This window comes from Charadrius vociferus, unplaced genomic scaffold (assembly GCF_000708025.1).
Source record: "Charadrius vociferus isolate BGI_N301 unplaced genomic scaffold, ASM70802v2 scaffold261, whole genome shotgun sequence".
NCBI classification, from domain to species: domain Eukaryota; kingdom Metazoa; phylum Chordata; class Aves; order Charadriiformes; family Charadriidae; genus Charadrius; species Charadrius vociferus.
In genome coordinates, this window is record NW_009646856.1 from 3,727,398 (window position 1) to 3,739,597 (window position 12,200).

Consider the following 12,200-nt stretch of genomic DNA (forward strand, 5'->3'; position numbering starts at 1 on the left):
TATTTTGAGACTTTATATGTGGAGTCTCAGCAGCAGGGAGATGAAACGAAGACCAAGTACCTGTTTAGTCAATAAAAGGACCTTAGTGTTAGTTTATAGAAAAATAATGTAAAAAATAAGTTGGTAGAATGTGAAAGTTAATTGATATTTTTAATTACAGCTGTATAAAATTCAGTGTCAAAGAAAGAGGAGAGACAGAGAGACACCATGTTTTAGTACCCTAATAACTTCTAACTCTAGTCTAAGATCATAATGTATGTGAGAGCGGTCCAGTAATTATAAGGTAATAAGTGGAGTGGTGGTGTAAGTGCTCTAAATTAAAAGGAATTCACAGAGCTGCTGTAAGTCAGTGCCGACCCGCTTTCTTTCAAATGTTGACTTGAGAAAAGTGCTTAGCCCAGAGTGCAAGTAGAGAGACAAGAGAGAGCTATCTATTAATTATAGCACTCATTAACAGTGACGGCTACAAGGCAGCAGATGCAGAAGAAAAGGCACACACTACTGCAGGCTGGCAAGGGGATTTCCCCCCCTCCAGTTCTTGAGGAAAGGACAACACAAGCAGGTGGTCCAGTGTAATAAGATATTTTCACAGCTTTAACCTTCCCATTTCCTTGGTTTATTTGCTGACACCAGATAGCTTGCTCCTTCCAGCTACCCAAATAAGTACTGATTTTAAGTTTGGGGGGTAACATTTCTGCACATCAATCTGACTATTTTCCACATTCACGTGTCATTTGTTTTCAATAGAATTTTACAGTAAAAATCACAACAGTTGAGAGGCCCTAAATAAGATCCATCGGCACTGATTTTAGGGTAAATCTCATCCTAAGCAGGTATTTTAATGAAGGGTCAGGCTTTGATCTCAGTTACCCTCATTGGAAAAGAAGCCAACTCTGGATTTATGTCTGTTTTCCAGTGGTGAATTTGGTTCCAGATCTTGAAGTAGAAATTGATTTTTTTTTTTTTTTAATTTATTTTTTTAACACAAAGAGGTGGAAAACTGAAGACAAGATCTCAAAAATTACTTTAGAAAGTTGAGTCAAGTCGGTCAAATTGTCTGGACTCGTGTTTGCTTTGAGAACATGAGTCTGTTTCTCCAGGTGGGTAGCCTTATGTGATAGTTGCTTTTCTGCTGAAAATGTTTCTAGAGAAATGCTCATAACTGTCATCTGTACTTTGATAGCTTCTGAGAGTACTGTCAAGAAAATGCTGGGTAGGGCATTTGCTACTGTGGTCTCTTAATCACAGCCATAGAAAATGAAGATAGTATCTGATTCAGAGCTTTCTACTTGTTTTTGTCCCTTGTTCTCCCTAAAATATGTTTAAAAATAATAAAAAACTTGGGGATGGAATAGACAATTTTTTTTCCCCTCTAGAAAGTACTAATTTGTCAGATCAAATGTACATGGTTGTATTTCACATGCTTAATTCTGAAAACATGAGAACTGAGAAGTAAGACATAATCTCACCTTGAAAGACAAAGCTTCTATCTAAAATTTCCTCTAATATGTTTTTTTTTAATCCAAGAACGGAACACATAAAATGTCAGATCCTATAGAGCTGCAGATATATGGGATAGTAGCATAGTTATTACTGGTTAGTCTGAGGATAATGGCTAGAAAGTAATTGCAGCCAGAGCTGATGAATCATTTCACTTAGATTTTGTGAAAATGGAGTCTAGCCTTAATTATTTGTTAGAGTTCTCAGTTGATGTGCTACTCTGTTACTAAATAGCTGTATCTATAAGAAAGTAATATTAATAAAGAAAAAAAAGACTGTGGGAGACTTGCTCTTCAATTCTTCGATTAGATCAATAGGTGATGGATACATGTTTTGGTCAAGTGTCTTGACAGATATTAATTACTGAGCAGAACATTTATGTGATCAAACTTGGAAATATTTGTTCCTGATAATGGTGGAATTTACAGAAAGAAAGTACTAATGGAAAAAGGAAGGCATTTAATAGCCAAGTCACCTAATAGGATTTTTTTAAGTTTTTTGACTCGCTAGGTGACAAGTTCAGAATTTAGAGTTGATGTGAAGTTGACACATAGCCTAGAGGGCAGGTGGAGGGGACAACAGACGGATTTGGTCTCTTTAAAGTTTTTGTTTACTGCCTGTCTGGAGCTTTGACAAAGCTCTGTCATGCCCTTATGCTGATTACCTTCATGTAGAACAAGAGGTATTGACTAATGAATGAATGATGTGCAGTCCCTAAACCTTCCAGAGCAGCCTTAAAGAGCACTGTCTTTAATACACAGATTCTTCTTTCTCTCTCTCCCCACTACAGGCTTCTCTGCAGAATGTCAAGCAAAGATCGACACATTGATTCTAGCTGTTCGTCGTACATCAAGACGGAACCGTCGAGCCCTGCCTCTTTGACGGACAGCATCAACCACCACAGCCCCGGTGGCTCCTCAGACGCCAGCGGGAGCTACAGTTCCACCATGAATGGACATCAGAACGGGCTGGACTCACCTCCCCTCTACCCTTCGGCCACAGGGCTCGGGGGCAACGGACCAGTCAGGAAACGGTATGATGACTGCTCCAGTACCATTGCTGAAGATTCACAGACCAAGTGTGAATATATGCTTAACTCGATGCCCAAAAGACTGTGTTTGGTGTGTGGTGACATTGCATCAGGGTACCACTATGGAGTGGCTTCCTGCGAGGCCTGCAAGGCTTTCTTCAAGAGGACAATTCAAGGTTGGTTATTCTTTAAACTACTTTTCTTTCTTTTGCTCAAAGTGAACTAGTACAATCCTTGACTAAATGCTGTTAGAACTTAAGACTGACTGTACCTTTTCATCCTTCATAGCGTTTGTCCTACAGATGTTACTCATGAAAAAGCCCCTTTGAGCTTCTTCGGGAGTTCTCTCTGTCATGTTAAGCCCACTGCCACGTTTATTTTGATTATGAAAAATAGAAAAACACTGAAGACATCCAGTGCACGTTCAGATTTGTTTTCTGTATGAGTTTCTCATGGATTCCCAGAAATGATTGTCGTGAAGAAAACTGATTATTTTCTGAAGGTTGTAATGGATGCCTCTTGAACACAACTTGTGACTGGCACACAGGGATCGCATTTGGGTTTTGCTCCCAGTTACACCACTACTGTACTTAAATTGTTACAGAAATCCAGTTTATTTTTGTTAAAGCACCAATGCTTTTAAAATTGAAACAAAATGCAATGGTGTAGTGCTTTGTGCATATCAGTGTATTAATATACGACATACAGCGGCCTTAAACAGGTTCAACAAATATCTGTAAGTTCACATTCTAAGGAGAGTAAGTTGGCACCTTTTGGTCTCTGCCCAGTACCTTGTACTAATCTGCTCTTGATACCTGTAACAAATACGCCACGTATTTTGACATAAATTAGTATGAATGGGATAATTTGCATGGCCACTTGTTCTAGCATCAGAACCAAAGGAGACAAAATAGCCTTTGATTTAGATATCGTCCCTTCGGGTAAAATTGAAGGTGCCTTATTTAAAGAATGTGAAGCCAAGCTTGGGCTGTACAAGAATATAGTGTCACATTAAATTAAATTCAAACTTCAGAGACTAAAATTAGGTTGCTAAGTCCAAATTTAAGCTCCTCAATAAAACCTGCTTGATTTTCATAGATGTTGATGATCTGGAATTCTCAGGAAGACAATGCAACCTGGTGATATACTTTTCTTTCTGAAAATGAGTTATGATAAGGACCGTAAAGTTAGTTTCAGTTTTTAATTTTACATAACCCAAAATTTTGAAACATTTGGTCAAGGTTTCTTAAATATAGTGCTTCCATATCTAATGTAAAATTAATAAGGAAAAATAATGAATGTTAAGTTAATTTACTCATTGCTGATGCAATGGCCATTTTATTCTTCTCGTATCCATTTTGCTGCTGAGGGATTTGGGCCTTCTACCAGCATGAAGTACCTGTTTTATGATGGCCATAGAGCCACTAGAAAGAAACCTTAGACTTCTGTTGTTCTAATGGAGCTGAATGTTACAATGTTTGCAACTCATAAACAAACATACCTGTGAAGATTCCCAGTGGCCTGAATTCATATGTGAAATGAGTTGATATAAAAAAACAGTATGCTCATTTCAAGTTTGTTTTGGAGAAAGTTAAAAAAGAGGTAGGTGATTTCACTTGACTTTCAAGAACATATTCAGAAAAGCTCAAAAAATGTTTCCACTGAAGCAATTTGTATTTGTAAATTTCAAGCACCAACTTCAACTAGCAACTCTGTTTTTATAAATGGTATTTAATTGCTAAGTAGTAGCTGTCCTACAGAACTGAATGGACGCATGATTATTTTAGTTGTATTTTGGGCATGAAAAATGCCACAGAAACTTTAACTGACTAAAATGTTGACTTCTGGCAGTAATAGGCAGTCTGCAATTTTACACCGCACCACAGACAGCAAGATTCTGGGCATGGAAGCACAAGACAGGGACGTCATTCTCCAGATTAGCAACCTGGACTTGGCCACGCAGCTCAAGTTAGAACTGGCAGCTGTGCAAAAAGTCTCAGTACAGTTAGAGCACTAGCTGCATCAGCAGGTGACAATGCTGTGAAGACAAAAAAAATACGCAGTAAGGCAAAACCAAGCATCAAATGGAAAAACAATGATGAAGGGACTAAAAATAGGAAGTATGTTGCCATCATAATGTCATGGCAGCATCTTCAGTAATGGTGCAGACTAAACTGACACAACTACTGAGAGTTTTCAGATACCATCCAAAATAATGGAAGCTACTTACTTTCATGAATCAAACCATGGATTGTGGTAAGTGACAAGAAGTATATAAGAAAAAGGTAGTCCTCATATTGAATGGGCAAATTGTAACTTTAAGCTTGCATGAAGAATAATTCCGCAGAGGTTTTTTTTTTTCTCTAAATGATAGAATTTAGTCCCAATGTTCCTAGAGGTCTTTCTTCCCCGCACCATTTTACTTCCTGGTTCATATCACATTCTTTCTCTGCATGTTTTTAAAATAAGTTGATTACTGCATAACTGCAATTAAGAAAACGGGAAAACGGAAAAAACCCAAGAAATTTATACAGAATAGTAAACCAGCCTACCTGAAGAGTCAAATATTGTAACTGGGCATATGTAAGGATAACATGTCTTGGCTCAAAGAATTGCTTATTTTAAATGCTACTAATTCAATTGTGATGGGTACTTAATTATAGATTCAGTGTAAAAGAGCATTTAACTTCCCAAACCTTTCTTGTTTATCATTCATGAGTTGCGAAATTAACCTAGACTTTCAGAACCGAAGTGCTTCTCCTGATGAAGTCATGGGCAAAACTGCCCTGACTTCAGTGAGAGCAAGGCTGAGCTGATAAAGTTAGATTATGAAGCACATCTTGTGTTCAAGTCAGGCCTGATGTCCTTTCCACTAAGTCAATGGGAGTCTTTCCATTCTTTCCATTTCAAAGGAGTCTTTTGAAATCCCAGTAGGTGAAAGCCACAGGCAGCTGTTCAGAGAGCCAGCAAAGTATCTGTACACCACCAGCATCTTGCATAAGGCAGAAGTGAAGTGCATCACTGGATACCTAGTAGCCCTTTACACAAGGCAAATTTTACTCTAACGTAGAGTATATACCTGTTTTTAAGGGTAATAGAGATTATCATTCCCTTTCACATGACAGCAATTTAGTCTAAATGTCTGTTCCTGGCTGACGGATTTCTCGTCCTCTTCTTCCTGCCTCTTGCAATCCCTGCTAATTTTCTTAAAAGTAAAGAAAGTAAATGAACCTTGTCTTGAATTATAAGAAGGAATAATGTTGTCTTTGAATATATATTTTTAACATAGCCCAGAAATATATTTGGGGCTGTGGTAAAGAATGTGTAGATTGTGGTAAAAATCAAAAATATTAGAAAAAATTAGAAACAAGAAATTACCTGGCTAAAAAACCAAAACAAAACCCACCAAAACCCCAACTCAATATATAAAATCGGTGTTGTCTTAGGTCATAGTAGAATCTAATGACGTTCTGCCCCCTTTTGTGACATACAAGGGATGGAAGAACTGGATGTTCTCTTTGCTCAGCCTGGTACTCAGTCAGCTGCAGCTCTCAGTTTGCTTCTGGGATAATTTACATGATGGCTGATTGCAAATGTCTCACAGAAGCACACACACAGCCAAATCTCCCCAAAATTGGCTTAACATCAGGGACAGCAGAAAATAGCAACATCTAAAAATAGTTCCAGGTCCATTGATTTTTAGGGTCTCTCCAGTTTTTGCTGTACACTGTATTATCTTGAAAACTCCAAGCTTTCATTAAAAGAGAGAGAAGAAGAATTTTCAGTTGTCAAGCTGGGCGCAAAGTCTTATGTTCAGCACAGAGGTCTTGTACTTACTAGATATTATGTAGTGAATATTTAGTGTAAATACATTTCTCATAATTTTTGTTTGCTCAGTTATCATAAAGACTAGTAAGTACACATTTTGCATTAATAATATGTAATTACTCAGTGCCTGTAACTTAAGCATTTCTGCAAGTGGATTGAAATGGTATTCTTGCTTTCACTAGAAAGACGATAAGACTTACGGATTCAAAGACAGTTCACTTTTTTGTTTTATTTTAAGCCTTCATCTTTGTAAAATAATGGCCTGCATCTAGACAACTTTCTTCCTCCTCCTTCCAAATCTTCAGGACTGTTGTCTTTGGACTCTATAAACTAGCATGAAAAGGCAGTGTGAAAAGCCTAGGTATTGATATGTTGCCTTCTCGGTAAGGCTTGTTGCAAAAGTGTCAGAGCTTATTTATTATTTCCTTGGACAGTGTTTGAATTTTCCACACAAAAGCTAAAATATTTGGCATTCAGTAGTCCTTGTAGTTCTTGGGCTTTTTTTTTTCTGTTTCTATGTTTATTTTTTAGTGGAAAACTGTTGGATTAACTGTATTGAGATAGCAATCTTCTGTTTATATGCAGGATGAATAAAACAATAGGTAGTAAGAAGGCCTGCACTCATACCCTCACTGTCTCATTTAAGAGCTTTATCCCTGAAAGTCGATGCCTGTCCATGTCTCCTGACACAAACTAGAAATATTCCATCCTGGCAATACTGTTGTCATTTTGGTCATTAAGTGAACTAGACCAAGTCTGCCATCTCATTTTATGCTACTCACTTAAGAGCCTTCAGTTCTAGAGTTCTGCAGTAACGTAGTTCCTATGGTCTTCAAAGCCTGCCCAAAGTAGAAGCTAGATTAAATTGCTTTGTACTTTATTCACCTTTTTGGTTACTCAAAGTTGGTTTTAATCCCTTTAGTGTTAAGGTTTTTTAACCCTCTTTAGAGTGTTTACCTGTTACTAAGCCAATTTGATTTGTAAGTGTACAAACACTTTACAGTAAATATATTTATTTTTTTTAATCAGGAAGTTTTAATCGGGAAAGTTAGAACTAGCTATGTAAATTCAGATAAGGTGACATTTAAAATGGCAACATAAAGTTTGATTCGAAGTTGCACATGACCAAAGTGGCTTCCAAAGGTTAATTTGCATCTCTCAAAGCTGACTCCTATAATACTGCACATCATTTTTGTGGAGGAAATGAAAGAAAATTAGGTAAGATTTTATGGCTCTTCAGCATCTTTACTGGTAGCTAAGATTATAGGGTTTTTTTTTATAGAAAGATAGGGTGGAGGCTTGCATCTTGGTGCAATAGTCTGTGGACCTTGGCTCTGGTGCAAAGATGGCAGCCGTCCAGCGAACCTAACACTAAATGTCACCTGAGTCCATCATTACCTGATTAAATCATTCACCTTCTTATATAAGTGAAACTCTGTGCATCAGCATTTCTTTCAAAGAATATTTTAAGCACGCAATGATAGATATCTTCCCTTTCCCCCTTATTTCTCTGTGCGTATGGGCCAACCAAACTAGTGAGCAAGTATTTTTAATTCCTTCCAACATGTCTTTTAATCCTTTCATAATGTCATTGTGTAACTATGGCAGCCAAACAAGATGAGACAATAAAATATAAACACGCTGAAATCTGAGAACCAGAGAGAAGTTTAAAAGTATACAGATGGTTCTATCTTTTTTACTATCTCTGCTTTCCGTACAGCTTTGTAAATTATATACTGCATTTAGATTAGTAGGGAATAAGAATGAGCATCCTGATTTCTGTGTGGCTGTTTCAAATCTATCAGAAATACTCAGAAAGAGATATAGTTTACAAATAGTACTACTGATACAGTGGTATGTATCAATGCCATTATAATTTGGTCTGGATCTCTATTTGAAAGCTTCCAGCCCACTTACAAAGCTCTGTCTAGTTTGAAACTGGAGACATGTGAAGTCTCAGTTAGCTAGTGATTTATTTTAATGTTTCTATAACTTTTTTAATGACTTTTTTTCTATTAGTGTGAAAGTCATTTGGTTTGCAGCTTTACAGGCTGAGATTTTCTGTGTGTTCATAAACAGTGACAATTTTCCATGCTACCTTGGTAGGACATATCAAAATCGACCTAGATAAAATACCACTAGGGACAAAATGTAGATGGTTCAATCTTTCTGACTTGGACAACTCTTCAGTGACTCCCAGGCAGCAGGGAATCAGTTCTATTTGTGTCTTCAAACTGTTGATTCTCTTTTAAGATGACCTAAATGCCCTTCATTTCTGTTGAAGGTAAAGAAGTTGACTCCAGTTGCAATCAAAGGTTGTTGGACAGGTGTCATTCCACACCTCCTAATATCAGCCTCGTATTGAAAATTATTGGTAGTTCTCACGATGCTGGAAACCCATCTACCTAAAGTTAGGGGCTGATGCAAAAAATGTCATGCAGTCAGACTAACACAGCATCACCTTTACATTTTCCTTTTAAATCTCCATTCATGTTGCTTTCTAGGAATAAAAAAAAAAAAAAAAAATTTTAGAAGTCCTAAGTATATTATAGTTAAGTAACATAATACACTGGCTTCTTTTAAGCAACTGAACATAGTGGTTTCATTTAAAATATACTTTTAAGATGGCTCTGTCCCTCTGTCAAATACCATTTTCCACTGTAGAGTTTTTTAAAAACAACTGCTTCTCTTGAGTTCCTTATTGTAACAGGAAAGGCAACACAAACAACAGAGATGTAAGCATAATCCCTCATACATAGCCCTATAATTTAAAAAAAACGTTTGAGATGTTTAAGAACCAAATTTTCAAATGTTCTGTAACTCTGTGTATACTGTATTGTTTCTGAAGTCTTCTGGGTGAAAAACTGTGAATACAGTCAACTTTAGGCTTTAACAGCTCCAGATGACATGGAGCAGAATTCATAGATCTATATAATTCATAGAGCTATCTACAGTATCAGGTGAATCTATCTAAGGATTTGTCAGCCAAAACTGGATTCAGTTAGGTTCAGATGCCACCTCATTCCAAGTTGACCCCGTTTCTGAAACCTTATCGATAAGAGTGCTTTTACTTGTGAAAATATTTACTCATACTTAAATTTGGTTGAGTTCTGGCTGCAAAGTAGGGAACTTTGCAAGAGTCTACAAGAACTGAAACTTTAACCTGAGAGAAAGTACTTTTGCTTTCCTCAGTTCAGCTTTGCTAAGACCTATAAACATCAAATACATTTTTAAGCCCATCTGGGACATTTTCTCTATCCTGCTTTTCCTAAGTTAGCCTGTTACTCTCTATTTCCAACCACACCTACTTCTCCTCAGTTTCTCAGGAACTATTATTTTCTGGTTTGGTTGGATTACATATCAAGGTGTGACCTTGTAATTCACTCTCTGTGTTGGCTTAGAATCACCTGTCTCTCTTTCTATGACTTCTCTTTTATTAATTACCAGAAGACCTATGGCTGTAATCCTGGTTACCTTTCATTTTTCAGAGTCTTCATGCATGCTAGTGCACAGACAAACAGGTGTATCCCTTTGGGTCTGTCACCCAGGAAAACAGAGCATGAAGATGGTACCTGGGGTAAATCTTACTGCAGAAAGACTCAAATCCAGTGATTCTATTAAGAATAATGAGAACACTTGCTTTTTAAATACAAGTTTTTGAAAAAAGGTATTAGGCTACAGAAGCTAAAAGAGAAAGTTTGGGAGAAAAATGGGGCATTATTGGATATAAATAAAGAGACACTGAAATACAGTTTCATGAGCTGATTACGGCATAAAATTATTACATTGAAGGAATACTTCAGCATTGCTTCTGCTTTTGTAAGTGTCTCATGGCTAATATTCACCCTGTATCTCAGTCTTCCTCAGGTCTTTTACTTGTCAAGATTTTCTGAGCATATTCCAATAGCTCATAACAGTCCTTTTACATCTTTACTGTTATAATATCAAATATTGCAGTGTGAAAAGGGAAATAAAGCTTCTGATAAGAATTGCTGTCTGCAGCTTCTATTCTTGTCATTATTTCTGGGAGACTCCTGCTTCAGTCTGTCCCACAGACTGGAGCCAGTTTCTAGAGCCAGCTTTGCACCCTTGATATCTGTGAGGTTCTAAAGTTGTAACTGTTGATGACAGTAGCTTCATTTGGGATAAGATGCCAAGCCATAAGGCTCAGTGCTTTCAGTGGCCTCTTTGTCTCACTCCTCCTCTTCTGTTACCTTGTTACCTTCCGTGCAAGAAATGGCCAAAATGGTCTTGAGAATCTTGGCTAAGTCCAGTTGATTGTCTGGCTTGTAAAGCCATCGAGTAAGTCCCTGTGCCATTAAAATTGTACTGTGTCTCCACATCTCATTCAAGTAACCTCCAAACCTCATCTGTGAGATGAAAAAAAATGGTATCTTGGAGCACTTATCCTCAAGCTGTGTGTAAAGATCTGACACTCTGAAGCATCTAACACCAGAGCCAGTTATGCAGAGTTTTAGCAATTCACCTGCTATCTCAAGATCAAACGGCATCATATTCTTAGTGAGTCAGTGGATCTTGATAGGCACAGTGTATTAGAAGTATTTTCTCATCTTATGGCTGAGATAATACAATTTAAAAAATTAGTAGAGAAAAGGAACTGTTTTTAAATAACATTCCTCAGTGCATGAGGAGAGAAAAGGTACTCAGGCTGGCATAAATCCCATTGTATTATTATAGCACAGGGCAATGTGTTTGGGGAGTGAAGATTTGACATATATTTTTATTTTCAAACGTCATACTAATTTACATTACTCAGCCCTTTAACTGCCAAACTGTAAAAGTCCATTATGCTACTGAAAGGAATATACAAATTATCCCCTGGCACTTCAGGCAGGAGTTTTACATATACGCTGTTATTGTATCAGCCAGCTAGCTGCACGATTGTATTAAGGAGTAAGTGAGAAAATTATATTGCCTGCAAACTAATTGTACAGAAGACTCTGAAATAAGTAATCAGAGCCCAGTTCTTTCTGAAAACCAGCCAGGAGATATTATAGATTGCTCAATCGTTCTTGTCAGTCCAGTTTAAAGACTATGAGCTGCCATGTTGATTTTGTTCGCTGTATAACACAGCTACCTCTCCAACTGCTGACAGGACTGGGCAAACTCAACTTATACTCTTACTAGCTGCTCAGTTGCAGCCTCTAGCATCATGCAGTAGACAATTAAATGGTAGAGCTTCATTCTGGATCTTCTTCATTGAAATAAGATGCAGATCTGAGCATCTTGAATGGATGTAGTGTACCTATAAGATTGTGTAGATTCCCAAACACTTCTTAAAATTGTTTCTGTTTCTTTATTTTTAGTGTATAGGACTAAGTAAGAAATTAGGAGAGCTCTAATGACTTGCAATGTGCAGTAAATTTAGTTTTTTACCCAAATATATCCAGTGATACTTTGAGTGCTAGGTGAAACGCATTTTGAGTATGATACATATCCAGGTATATGTCCATTGCAAAATTCTATGGGCTTTTTTTTTTTTTTTTGGAGGAAAGCTCACTGACAGTATCTACCCGTGGGGATATTTGATAAAATACTGCATTCATATGTGAAGTGGTGACAAAATGTTAGTTTCCTTGAACTCGTACTGTCGTCTAGCCATATTCTAAAATGCTGAAACTCTTAAGGGGAACTAGCTACGGCTGTAGGCAAGATGTGGATCTTTGCTGAAGCAATAAATCCAGTTACTGTAACTCTACTGAGTTCATTGGAGGAACTCTTTCCAACATCTTCCAAGTTTATTTTCTAACATCAAAAATTAAGATTGAACATCTGCTGTAAAATATAATTCATTAAAGTAAAGCAATCTAAGGGTAGGACA

General features: G+C 37.2%; 1 protein-coding gene across 5 annotated transcripts in view; it reads left to right on the forward strand.

The window, feature by feature from the left end:
• The window catches only part of ESRRG (estrogen-related receptor gamma), a 346,513-nt gene that overhangs the window by 220,056 nt on the left and 114,257 nt on the right, over window positions 1–12,200 (forward strand). For 2 of the 5 annotated variants that reach the window (XM_009894318.1, XM_009894315.1), the window contains one exon: window positions 2,291–2,706. In XM_009894318.1, coding sequence (XP_009892620.1) covers window positions 2,304–2,706 — 403 coding nt within the window. In that variant the 5' untranslated portion in view covers window positions 2,291–2,303. Of the gene's footprint in view, window positions 1–2,290; window positions 2,707–12,200 lie in introns of those variants that run through there. The other 3 variants (XM_009894316.1, XM_009894317.1, XM_009894320.1) reach the window with 2 other exon arrangements.